General features: G+C 39.6%; 1 protein-coding gene, 1 long non-coding RNA gene and 1 pseudogene across 3 annotated transcripts; 1 reads left to right on the plus strand and 2 right to left on the minus strand.

The window, feature by feature from the left end:
- Nucleotides 1-5,278: 5,278 nt before the first annotated feature.
- On the plus strand, nt 5,279-6,095 carry LOC106339308. Its single transcript, XR_001269184.1, has 3 exons — nt 5,279-5,324; nt 5,426-5,644; nt 6,012-6,095. It is a non-coding gene; the product is annotated as an uncharacterized LOC106339308 (long non-coding RNA).
- A 1,053-nt stretch (nt 6,096-7,148) lies between these two features.
- On the minus strand, nt 7,149-9,407 carry LOC106335012 (cytosolic endo-beta-N-acetylglucosaminidase 2). 2 transcript variants are annotated; one of them, XM_013773785.1, is made up of 7 exons: nt 8,644-9,407; nt 8,380-8,517; nt 8,194-8,303; nt 8,018-8,129; nt 7,831-7,938; nt 7,627-7,739; nt 7,149-7,565 (listed from the first exon to the last, which is right to left on the minus strand). In XM_013773785.1, exons 1-7 carry the CDS (start codon nt 9,013-9,015, stop codon nt 7,382-7,384), a joined length of 1,137 nt encoding a protein of 378 aa, XP_013629239.1. In that variant the 5' UTR covers nt 9,016-9,407; the 3' UTR covers nt 7,149-7,381. The 2 variants fall into 2 exon arrangements, with proteins under 2 accessions (XP_013629239.1, XP_013629975.1); XM_013774521.1 differs by having other exon boundaries at nt 7,149-7,547; nt 8,644-9,406.
- Nucleotides 9,408-9,749: 342 nt separating this feature from the next.
- Nucleotides 9,750-11,665, minus strand: LOC106337171 (annotated as a pseudogene).
- Nucleotides 11,666-13,044: the final 1,379 nt, after the last annotated feature.

Here is a 13,044-nt window from a genome sequence, read left to right on the forward strand (position 1 = left end):
CAAATTGTACACGGCCTGATATATCATTTGCTGTGAATCTTTTGGCAAGATTCAGCTCATCTCCAACCCGAAGACATTGGAATGGGATCAAACATGTTTTTCGTTACCTCCAAGGGACCATTGATTTAGGCTTATTTTATCCTAAAAGTTCAAAAGGTCAAATGGTTGGTTTTGCAGATGCAGGATATCTTTCAGATCCACACAAAGCCCGATCGCAAACAGGATACGTTTTTACGATCGGAGGCACTGCTATATCTTGGCGTTCCCAGAAACAAACGCTCGTGGCTACTTCTTCAAATCATGCTGAGATCATTGCACTCCATGAAGCAAGTAGAGAATGTGTATGGCTGAGATCAATGAGCCGACACATCTGTTCAAGCAGCGGGATTGGCGAAAATACGGAGCCAACTATTTTATATGAAGATAATGCAGCATGTGTTGCTCAAACAAAGGACGGATATATCAAAAGCGATAGAACGAAGCATATTCATCCGAAGTTCTTCTCATACACTCAAGAGCTCGTGAAGAAGAAAGAGATTGAAGTAAGATATGTCCAATCATGCGACAATGCAGCTGATCTCTTCACAAAATCACTTCCGACTTCGATATTCAGAAAACATGTTCGTAACATTGGAATGCGTCATCAGAAGGATCTATGACTGCTCATTCGAGGGGGAGCTTACGTAGTTGTACTCTTTTTACCTTACTATGGTTTTTCCCATTGGGTTTTCCTAGAAAGGTTTTTAACGAGGCAACAAAGACGTTAAGCGAGAGTGGATAGTGACACCGGTCCCCAAGGGGGAGTGTTGTGAAAAGTCAGAAAAAGAAACGCCGTATATGTTGATAATATAAAAGATGTGGGGCCCGTTGCACTATTTGCACAGTGAATTTTTTTTCTATATAAACGATTGTTTCGATCGATTGTAAAAATCATTCATCCTTCTTCTTCAATAACACATCCTTTCTTCTTATCAGTATTATCTTCTTCGTACGGATATAAAATTTTGCCCTTATTTAAATTCCTGCGATATAATAAAATTCCAGTTCTTTTCATAACACTTCGTTTTTATTCCACACAAAAAATATCCACAAAGATAAATCCAATATTCATCACGTCGAAAGCAAAATCTTTGTGTCTGATAGTCAAATTTCCACACATATTGGTCCCCTACACTAATTACATGAATTTTCAAAAAAAAAAATTGTCTACACCAAAGAAGACGTTAATTATGAAGTCTTATTTTGCTTAGGTTTATATTTGGATTCAAACTAATGTTTACGAGACCCATGCATATTTGCATATTCTGTAGTCTTTCAATTTGATAGTAAATGTTTATCCTTTTTACTTATTATTAAAATATTCAAGATTTTATTGGTATTCCTTTCTTTAAAAAAAAGTTACTAATTGAGATAACGGCTAAACTAGTTTAATTTGATGAGGTTTCAAAATAAGAATGAATCTCTTTTTAATAAAAAAAAAATCCACGGCGAAAGCTCTAGCGGCACTTCTTTACCACTACACCAAAATGACTTAATTGAATGAATCTTTTTAGTAAGAATAAAAACAAACATCAACGTTTTTAAGAAAAATCAACAGCGAACAGTCTTATTTTTGGTTTATTCCTTATGACTTCCAAAATGAGAAATATATGCAAACATGACAAAAAGAATCAACTCTTTTCTAAGAATCAATCAAAAGGAACAAAATATCAATCTTCTTGAAATCAAATAATAGTGAGAACATTCCTCATGACAGAAGAATCAACTCTTCCTCGTGAATATACTCACGATCGAGCCTATCATAGATAGTGAGTACATTAAATATTCAACTAATATTCCTCAGGAATCAGGGCAAGATCATAAGGAAAAACCCAGACTTTGCTCAGTCGTTTTCTTGTTTCTTCAATATATGGCCAGTAGCTATTATGTCTTTTTAACAAAAGCAAAACAAAAGATGTATGGATGGTTTTGTCGATACTTGATAGGAGTATGCATCAAATGCATTACATCATTGGAAGTTATATCAGTTATGAGACCCTTTTTTTTTTGTTTGATCAAACGGTTACTTATATTAATGCAGGAAAGGAAAAGCGTTTGGGCCCGAGGCCATGTTTAGACAAGAGAAATAGAAGGAGAGTGGGCTTTAAGGGCCTGTTTAGCTAGAGCATCGGCTTCTCTGTTCTGGGAACGAGAGATGAACCGGAAATGGATAGAGGCAAATTAAAAGAGAGACGATCGATGTCTTGAAGAACACCATAGATCTCCTTGATCTGGCTTTTGCTGATGATTGCTCTGATGAGCGCTAGGCAGTCGGAGAAGATTGCAGTTGTGTGGATTCCAGATTGAAGCATGATCTCGATTCTGTTCCGGAGAGCAAGTGATTCGGCCATTAGAGGGGAGGTTACTGACTCGACGATCTGGGCGCCAGACTGAACCCGGAGAGGGAGATCCTTATTTAAGATCCAAGCGACTCCTGCTCGCTTTGATCAATCCGTCTGTGTTGGAGCGGCCTTGAGCGGTAGGTGATTACTCTTTTGTTCTTTCTCCACATCTTGAGCTTGGTCCCATTCTAAAGCCGCTGACAGTCCTCTAGTTGCTATCTCCGCAGGACGACTGCTCTTGTCTTCAAAAATAAGTTTGTTTCTGGCCGTCCAGAGGAACCAGCAGACCCAGGGGAGGATAGGAGATCGAATTCCTGTTGGGGGGGGAAGACAGATTGCTTGTCAGAAGCGAAGTAGTGCCAATCTGAAATCAGTGTCCTCAGCTATGTGAACTGGTGACTTGAGAGGTATATAGTTCCAGACTTCTTTAGCAAAGGGGCAGAGGAAGAATGTGTGCATTGATTTTTCTACCTCGTTGTAACGGAGGCAGTGAGCTGCGGAGATCATTCCCCTTCTTTGGAGCTCTGCGCCTATTGGTAAGGCCCCTTGAATGATTGACCAGAGGAATACCTTAAGCTTTGGGTTCGTTTTTGCTGACCAAACATCTATTAACCAATTGAACTCCATGTCATTCTGAGAGGAGGGGTTAGCTAGAAGGTGGAGATTCGACGGTACAGTTTGTTGAGCATGCGAGTTATAGCCAGACTTGGTTGAGTAAATTCTTGTTTGAAAAGGGAGCCAGACATAAATGTCCTCTGCCCCTACCTTGCTTGGCTTTATACATTGGATCTGCGCTGAAATCTGGTAAGTATTGCTCAATTCTCGCCTTGTTCCATTGTAAGTCATCAGTGAGAAGATCTGAGACTCTCAGATCGAGAGCAGATTCATGAATTGGACCCATAGGCTTAGAACTGTTGTCCAATGATATCCATGTGTCTTTCCAGACTTTTGTATTCTGATCGTTGCCGATTGCTTTTCCCAGGTTCTCCTTGAGTAGGTCCCTGCCATGTAGGATGCTCCTCCAACTATGTGAACACACTGCTGGGAGTTGGGCGTCTAGGAAGCTCTTCTTATGGCAGTATTTCCCGGTAAGAACACGTGCAAGTAAACAGCTGGGGGAGGTTAATATTCTCCAGGCAACTTTTTCCAAAAGTGCTTGGTTAATAATTGAATATCTCTCGGTCCTAAACCCCCTGAGGCTTTTGGCTTGGTTAATTTGTCCCAGGCCACCCAACACATGCTTTTCTTTTCTGCTGAATGATCCCACCAGAACCGAGTAAGTGTAGATTTGATTCTATTGCAGAGGCTTACTAGGAGTTGGAAGCATGATATGGTGTAGGTGGGTATTGCAGTCAGGACAGACTTGAGCATAGTGAGCTTGCCAGATCGAGATAGGAATCGAGTCGACCAGTTGGAGGCTCTCTGCCTGATCCTATCTACTATAGAGGTAAACAAGCCCCTCTTCCTCCTTCCAAAATGTTTTGGAAGCCCTAAATATTTTCCCACTCCTCCTTCTTTCTCAATGCCGAGGATGAGTTTTGTTGAGTTCTTAACCTCTTGTGGGGTTTTGACAGAGAAAGTAATAGAGGATTTGGATATATTGACCTTTTGACCTGAAACTTTCTCGTATTCTTGTAGGATTTGGAGGAGAGAGAGGCAGCTTTCAGATGATAAATTACAGAACATCATAGTATCATCTGGGAAGAGAAGATGATTGACGCGGGGACTACCTCTGGCCACGTGAATTCCTCTCATAGATCCGTTAAGCTCTGCTGTTCTGCAAAGGCCTGAAAGAACTTCACCAAACAGGATGAACAGATAGGGCGAGATCGGGTCTCCTTTCCTAATGCCACGGTGAGGTTGCACTTTCCCGTAGACTGAATCATTTATTAGGAAACTGTTGTGATACATTGCATTACCCAATTGGTCCACTTGTTGTTAAAACCTAGTCTTGACATTACTTGTGCAACGAAATCCCATTCAACACGGTCATAGGCTTTAGACATGTCCATTTTAACCGCCATTGAACATTGTTTCTGTGCTTGTGAGGTTTTCAGATACTGCAGCACTTCATGAGTAATTAACACGTTGTTTGTTATTGCTCTTCCAGGGATAAAAGCAGATTGGTTCTCTGAGATGATCTCTTTAAGGACTGGTTTCAGGCGCAGGGAGAGAAGTTTGGAGATCACTTTATAGTATACGTTACACAAGGCGATAGGTATGTACTCTTCTACTCTCTTTGCAGTTTGGATCTTAGGAATAAGTCTAACATGAGTCTCATTTAAACTAGGGGGCATGATTCCTGTGGAGAAGAAACGTTGGATCTCTTCTATAATGGAGGGGCCAATTACGTCCCAGTTAGAGATGAAGAAGCTCGTGGAGAAGCGGTTTGGGCCAGGTGCTTTGTCTGCGTGGATTGCAAAGAGAGCATCTTTAATTTCTGTTGGGGACGGGTCTCTGGTGAGAGATTCATTCCACTATGGCGTCACGCAAGGTTTGAGGACACGGAAGATTTTGTCCTCATTATCGTCTCTGTGATTTGTTGTGAACATCTTGTCGTAATAAGAGCAGACCAGAGCTGAAATTTGATCTTCTTCGAAAAGAGGTATTCCATCATCTTTCTCTAGGACAATTAGTCTCTTTTTTGCTTTTCTAGCTTTTGTGACGGCATGAAAATACCCTGAATTTGAATCTCCTAAGGTTAGTCAGAGTTGGCGACTCCTTTGTTTCCAATTGGCTTCTTCGGATTGATATGCTTTTAAGAGGTCTTTATTTATCTCTATAATCCTATCTTCATTAGGAGTCTCATTTGTCATCTGAAATTCTAGATCCTCTCTGAGATTCTCAATTGTTTTTCTGCTGTTCTCATGGAACAGCTTACACCACTTGTAGATTGATCATCTACATAGAGCCAGTCTTGCTTCTACCCCAAGATATGCACAGGTTGTCCAAATCTCTGTTACTAGTGCTTTTATCTCTTTACAATCTTTGAGTCGTCTGTCATAGCGAAATAGATTGCGACCTTTCTTCTTGGTGGTGTCTAGGTAGGAGAGGATTGGACGATGATCAGAAGCTTCAAACTTGAGGTATTGGCAACAGCAAGAAGGGAAGAGCTCTGTCCATTCAGGATTGCTGAGGGATCTGTCAAAGCGGCATCGCACTAGGTGATCTCCTCTTTTACCTCTCCATGAGAAGAGATTACCAGAGTGTTTAAGATCAAACAGATCATTCTCTGAGAGGAAGGTTCGAAAAGCTCCAAAAAAGTACCTTCCGCTCTTATTGGGCCTCCTTTCTTCTCACTATTGTCGATTAGTTCGTTGAAGTCTCCAGTTAGGAACCATGGGCCTTTCGGGTTTGGGTGTAGAAAGGATAGAGTAGACCAAAATGCATTTCCCTTTGTGTGGTCTGGTTCACCATAAACAAAGGTAGCTAGGAATGATTTTCCCTTTGAGATGATCCTCGTGTCTATGTAGTTTTGGGAGGATGATAGGACTGTTACATCTACATCTTTCTTCCAACTGAGAATCAAGCCTCCACCTCCAGATGTGGGGGAACTATGAAGTTGTTTTCTTCTTTCAGCCAGTAGAGTTCTTTTCTAATTGTTTCCTCTGTATTTTTTGATTCTATCAGGAAGGTGATGTCAGGAGACTTCTTCTTGCGAATCTCCTTTAAACAATGGTTTTGTTGATATGCATTAAATGCATTACATCATTGGAAATTGTATCGGTTATGAGATCTAACTAATATTACCACAAATATTGAATTTAATAATTGAAATACTTATATATATTTCAAAATATTTATATTGACTATTAATTTTGGATTTTTCGGGTTACCCGTTCGGGTTCGGTTAATAACACTTCGGGTTAAGATATTTTTTGTACCACCCTACAAGACCCGTTCGGGTATTTTTACGTTTCGGGTCGGATAAGGGATCGGGTTTTTCGGTTCGGATTCGATTTGGATTTCGGGTTCCGAATTTTATGCCCACGCCTACCTAAACCCATGAGTCTGATGTACACTAAGATTTTTTTTTTTAAGATTAGAGATGTTCTATAAATATCTTGTGTTCTTATAACTCTAATTTAATTCTGAAAGTCGTCTCCAATAATAAAGTCTTTTTTTTGTCTGTGGATGTAAACATCTGTTACTTCTCACCACCTTAATAACAAGTTTTGTTGATAATCATCTCACTTTTCATCCAATAAAATATAGAGAAAAGAGACGACTAGGAAGAGACTAGTTGGTAAGACGATCCCAGCACCAACTGATGTTCTAAACGTGTCCAATAACTTTGGAGCAGTCAAGTTTATGAACTCAATTCTCTGATAGCTTTGCCATATTCCCCGTACATGCAAACACATGCACGTGGTCTCCCTCTCTCTTAACCATCTCAGTGGCAAATCAAATGAGAGATCCGCAATCAATCACCGGAGTATCAATATCTCTATCATCATCACATCTCTTTAGCATACAGGCGATGAATTGCTGCTCAAGCCTACTCGAATTTTCAGTTAAAAGGCGATTGAACACTGTATTAATGGCTTAGTTCGTTGAACACTGAAATTGTGCCAGCATTGCAGAACCCAGATTTGGCTCTGTTTTAGAATAGTGAGGTTCCTCAAGGAGACAATCTTTGATGGACACCTAAAATCTTTTCAAATGCTTGTGATATACGGCATAACAACAAAACGAAGATAATACCGTATAGCACAAAAATTTGTAGAGATAGAATAGTGCGGTATAGCACAAGGAAAAGATCTCTTTATAATTATAAAATACAAGGAAATTAATGTACATTAATTATATTTTTAAGAAGTTGTACGATGATGATCTGTTATCAGTTCAGGTTTTTTTATCATGTTTTCCCCACTTTCTAGATTAATGTAATTTTGTAATATACATTATGAATCGTTTCACTGTTTCCAGCAACCTACGAGAGACCCTCCAAGTCCACAAGAAGGTTAGGGGAATCATCAAGCTTTCTCCATAACCCATCTTCACCACACGGTTGCACCACGAAGCTGACCCCTTTCACGTCCGAATCTACCACCAGTTCCGATACGTAATAAGCCGGTACGTGAGAGATTCCGAGGAACACTCTCTCGCTTCTTGGTTTCTCCAAAACCTTCCTCGATCTTAGTGCACCAGTTGACTTCACATTCTCTGCATACACATTGTACACTGGGAGACCAGAGTCTTCAATTTATTTTACAATCAAACAGGCAAAAGAAGGATAACTTACTTATTCTGAGCTGTATGAAAATTAGGTGGTTGTGCAGTCTCATATACCCATCCAGGAGCGAAAATGGCAGCTGATACATTGTTTCTCTTCAGCAAATCAAGAGCAGTATCAACCTATCATATATATATATATAAGATTAATGAGACAATGAAGAAAAAAACTATGAAAAAATTATTGGTTTCCTCAAGAGTTTCTGAGACATACAGTCCATTGCCCACCACCAAAGGAGCCGCGACCAAAGACATCAATTCCCATGTAAACATCATATTTTCTGTCCCCGGCAACTTCAGCTGATAATTTTGGGTAGCTCTCCTGAAATACCATCATCACCCACTCAAATAACAGGCAAATACATATAGAAGAAACACAAACTGAAGAAATTGAACGGTACCTTCCATGTATAGTTCATGAAGATACCATCACACAAGTCAAAGAAACGTTTGTTCTTTTCATTCAAATGATCTTGCCATTTAAGATGGTCATGAACAGTGACACTATCATACCTGCAAAAACAAGTGATCAGATTCAAAGTGGTTTCACCAAAAGAAACACTTGTGCACAACTTACCATATAACCAAAGACCCAGGAGTGGATAAATGCAGGACTTTTGTTAGATGGCTTACGAACTCCATCAAATTGGGAACCTGTTCTTTATCTATTTCGTTCTCTATATTTATCTGCAGGTAAGAGCTTACACTTCAAACGCAGATGAACAGAAGAATCAAGAAATATCTACCAAAAGACAAAACTCACCAGCCATCCATCGAAACCTAGAGAAGTAGCAAGCTCAGCCAAACGCTCAGCATACATCTGAGCAGACTCCTTAGTGGCAAGCATCTCATTGCAGGTAGTTTTTCCTTCATCCCATTCCGTGATGAAAGTCCCCAACACCTTTTTAACATTTCCATAGACACACAAGAAAGTAAATTCATATCTCTCTACACATGCAGGCACTAAAAACCTGAACTCTACACATCCTAATAAACTAACGTAACCACAAGAATGCCTAATCTTTACCTTAACGCCATGCCTATGAGCTGTATTGGTCCAGCAAGGAGGAGGAATCGTCACCAGCGAATGAGAGAAGTAAACAAACACATCCATCAAATACCAATGCCAAATCGCGTATCCGGCGTCGTTTTCACACCCTTGGACCCACTTGTCGTCTACGTAACCTCCTTTCATATCGTGGCACACTAAAACCCTCGGGCGATTATTAGGTAAGTCTCCCCGGAGAGGGACTGTGGAGCGGTTGAACTGAAAGTGGAAAGAGTCGAAGTAAGATCGAGATTCCAGGTCTTGGAGTGATTTGATCGGGAAGGAGATCGGTGACGACGGTTTTGATAGATCCAGCAGCGGGACGGCCTCCGCATCGTTTGGTTTGGGCATGATGAGGGAGAGAGGGAACGAAGTGAGGAGCTTATGGGAGAGGGTGAAGAAGAGATTGTAGAGAGAGACGAGTGTTCTCCGGGAAGAAGGTCTCCTCGCATTGAAGACGAGGAACGATGGCTTATGAAAATAAGGTGACGTCACTCTTCGTTTCCTTGTTTCCTACGCTAAACAAAAACCATAGCATATATGAAAAAAAAAATATCATTATTTTCAAGTGATGGACTTTGGAGAAAATAAGGAGAGAAAAATGCAAGTATAATTAATGTTGATAAATCAAAGAATAACGTACCAGAGAGAGACTTATAGTAACCAATCAGTTGGATGTCTCTTTTTTGAGATTGTGGACATTAAACAAAAGGGAAGCAAGACTTGGATTCGACTAAAAAGACAATCAAGGAAAATATAATATAGGTTGATCCAAGAGGAATTTTGTTATAAAATGGAAGATGATCTTTAAACCCAATTTTTTATTGAGAAAATATCTTTTTCTTTTTTGTAGTTTTGGTTATTAGTTTAGATTTTACATATTTAAAGCAAAAGAATCTAAACTCAACAGTCCCTACATTATCAGCAATCAAGGGACTTAACAACTAGGCCAACTCAACGTTGGTTATTTATATCATTTTCTAAAGCCATGTGTTGCTTATAGCTTTGATATGGCTCATCTGTTTATTGCTCATCTCACATCCATACAGTTGAGGGGGAAAAACCACACATCTTTGATTGTGCTTGAAATATTTTAGCGTACGAAACATAGTTGTTCAATTACAGAGAAACAAAGAAGTTTGCTAAAAAGGTAAGAAAAAAAACAGAGATGTGTAGAAACACACACCAAACTAATCCGGAAACAATACCAGAGAGGGAGAAGTTTGCTAGAAAGAAAAAAGTAAAAACAGAATAATGAGAAAAACACCAAGCTAAACCGGAAACGACACCCTAAACCTTAATTGATACGGATAGACATAGTGATTGCTTTGGATTTCTTCTTTCAGATTCCTCGGGTAGGATATAAAAGACCTGTACAAAATAAGAAGAAGAAGGTTTATTCAGGTGATTTGACTATAATAATTTTGTTTCTTCCAATGTTTGCTACCAAGTTGATTTAAAACTCTGGACGATTACCTTTTTAATGAGTTGTGGTGCTGCTGCGTCTGCGTTTGTTTCGGAGAAAAGGGTTCATAAACCACTCTGGTTTGCGAGAAAAAAGTATGTATCCAATCATCCATCCAAAGGCCATACCAGGTATGACTCCTATTACCGCTGCTATCCAACTCAACACCTCTTCCTCTTCGTCTGATTCCGGCGTTTCATGTGGTCTTGGCATGTGAATATCTCTGCAAATTTCTTCAAGAGAAGGGCCAAAAAGCCCCGGATTATCCTCGAAGGAAGTGCAATTCAGCCTTCGAAACTGAGTGCCTCCTGGTACTAGACCTGTAAGTTGGTTATGAGAGAAGTTCATGTACGAAAGGAATGAGAGGCTCCCTAGCGCTTGCGGAATTTCTCCTGAAAGCTGGTTTTGGGAAACGTCTAGTGACTCAAGAGCCGTCAGGTTTCCCATAGATGAAGGGATGTGGCCGGTGAAAGCATTGTTGGACAAGTTGAGCACATGGAGATCTTTCAATAGACCAATGGACCTTGGGATCTCTCCTTCAAATTTGTTTTTTTAGGATACGTGCTAGCTCCATCTCTAAACCTTTATTCATCAAAACCACTGAATCATGGTAAAAGTAATATCCCATGTACATCGACCTGAAATTTGATTAGAAGAAATGTCAAGATAGGTGAGATGAGACAGGCTTCCAATCGAAGAAGGAATGAACCCGCTGAAATTATTCCAAGAAATGTCGAGAGAGGTGAGATGAGAAAGGTTTCCAATTGAAGACATGATTTGACCACTAAAATCATTAAGTGAAAGGTTTAAGGGTGGTTAGAGAATGAAGGTTTTGCAGACTGCTATTGGAACGAAACCAGCCACGTAGGTTGCTGCAACCAAGGTCTAGCTCGATCACGTCACCAGACTTGGGGTTGCACATGATACCATCCCAAGTACAGCAGTCGTTGTTATTCACCCATGACTCTGTCTTCCGATGAGGTTTAATATCATAAATAATGCAATAATCATAATCAAAGGAAGAGTTTAGAACCTCAAACTCGTTCTTGAACTGAAGAAGTGCATCCCTTTGTTCCGGATGACATAAGCACGTGGTAGGAACTGCATACACGTCCTCATAATTGTAGCCGAATAAGAAAAGTATAGGAAGAGAAATGGTACTCGTTAAGTTCCAAAAACCTTTCATTCTTCTTTATAATTTTTCTTGGATATCAAAAATGAAAGAGCAAAAAGAACAGGGAAATTGGTGATGAGTAACATGCTTCCATGGCCATATCTATTCAACAAAAAAAAAAAAAATCCAATATTCATCACATCGAAAGCAACATCTTTGTGTCGGATAGTCCAATTTCCACACATTTTGGTACACTAAACCTATGAAGCACGTTTACGGCAATCAATAGCTGTCTCACGTACCAGAGACGTTTGAGAGACGGGTAAAGCACGGGGACGACTCAGAAACGTCCCTGCGACGTTTTGGAGCATTGAAGGGACAGGAAGAATCTATGGGGACGGAGTGATTGGACATGGAGACGTTTCAGAAACTCCTGAGTGTAAAAAATTATTGGGTCAATTATTTCAGTCCATTAGCTCAAGTAATAAATGGCAAAATGGTGAATGAAATGGCAAAATGAATGAAAATGAAAAAGCTCCCACATCGGTTGTGAGAAGCAAAGTCAACTGATATATAGTTCACACACTTAGATTTAATTAGACGTCGGCTTCGGAGATGAGACGACTCCCCACACATATGTTTGACATAAGAAGTCATATGTCAGAGGTTTATATTTTCGACTTATCTAGTTAAAGGCTGGCTGATAAACGATGTGGTTAAGGATATATATCGTTAGCAAAACATTGTGATTATGGCTTTGAGTAAGTTGAAGACAGAAAGGAAGATTTTTACTCCTTGTAAAGCTTTTACCGCCAATATTTAGCTAATTAGACTTCTATGACTTTTATGATTTTTATTAACATGTAGATCCGAGTGAAGGTGAAGGGTCGTCGTCGTGTAGGGAGCTGGCGAGAGCCATTCTGAAGTTAGGAGATGGTGGAAGCTGCGAAGGAGCTTGAGTTGCAACGTATGAATATGTTGATGGATATGCAGATGGAGCTTGAAAGATCCAAGCTTGCCAAACGTAGAGCTGCTGCTGCTTCAGGTAAAGATATAAACTTTCTTGGTCTCTGTTAAGCAAATTGTGAATATGGTAAAGTTAAAGATTGAAACTTTATGTAAGCTTCCGAGGTTTCAGATTGTTGATTTGGAACCATGTCTTTGAGCATCTACTCTTGATTCTGTTTCTTAAGATTATATCACTTGTTCATCATATGATGATGAGTTGCTGAGAACTTGAATTGTGCTTTGTTGTTGTTGTTGTTGTATAGGTAAGAAGTTGTAGGGATTAGATTGTGGAGAAGCTATACTGTAGTAAAAAAGGAGCATTGGTTGGATCTGAGAGCTCATTCGGAATTGGAGAAACTGTTATTATTCTTACTCACTAGGTTTCATGCTAGAGCAATGTGTTTTTCTTCTGTTTCATTCTCTTCTTTAGGGTACGTTGGTAGCAAAGCAGATTGGTGAAAGAAACGCTTGTAGTAATCTGACAGACATATCACCATGTACTTTTGTAAAGTGTTAGCTAGGCCTGGGCAAAATAACCGGAACCGAAGAACCGAACCGAAACCGAACCGAAATATCCGAAACCGGAACCGGACCAATATCCTCAAATACCCGAACGGTTCCTATATTTTTATATCCGAAATAACCGAACCGAACCGGAACCAAACCGAGAACCGAACGAGTATCCGAATATATAAAAATATTAATTATATATACATATAACATCACTAAATATATATTTTTAATTTAAAATTCTATTAAAAGTATTTGAAAATAGTTGAGGATAACTGTATCC

Source organism: Brassica oleracea, chromosome C1 (genome assembly GCF_000695525.1).
Source record: "Brassica oleracea var. oleracea cultivar TO1000 chromosome C1, BOL, whole genome shotgun sequence".
In the NCBI taxonomy this organism is placed as follows: domain Eukaryota; kingdom Viridiplantae; phylum Streptophyta; class Magnoliopsida; order Brassicales; family Brassicaceae; genus Brassica; species Brassica oleracea.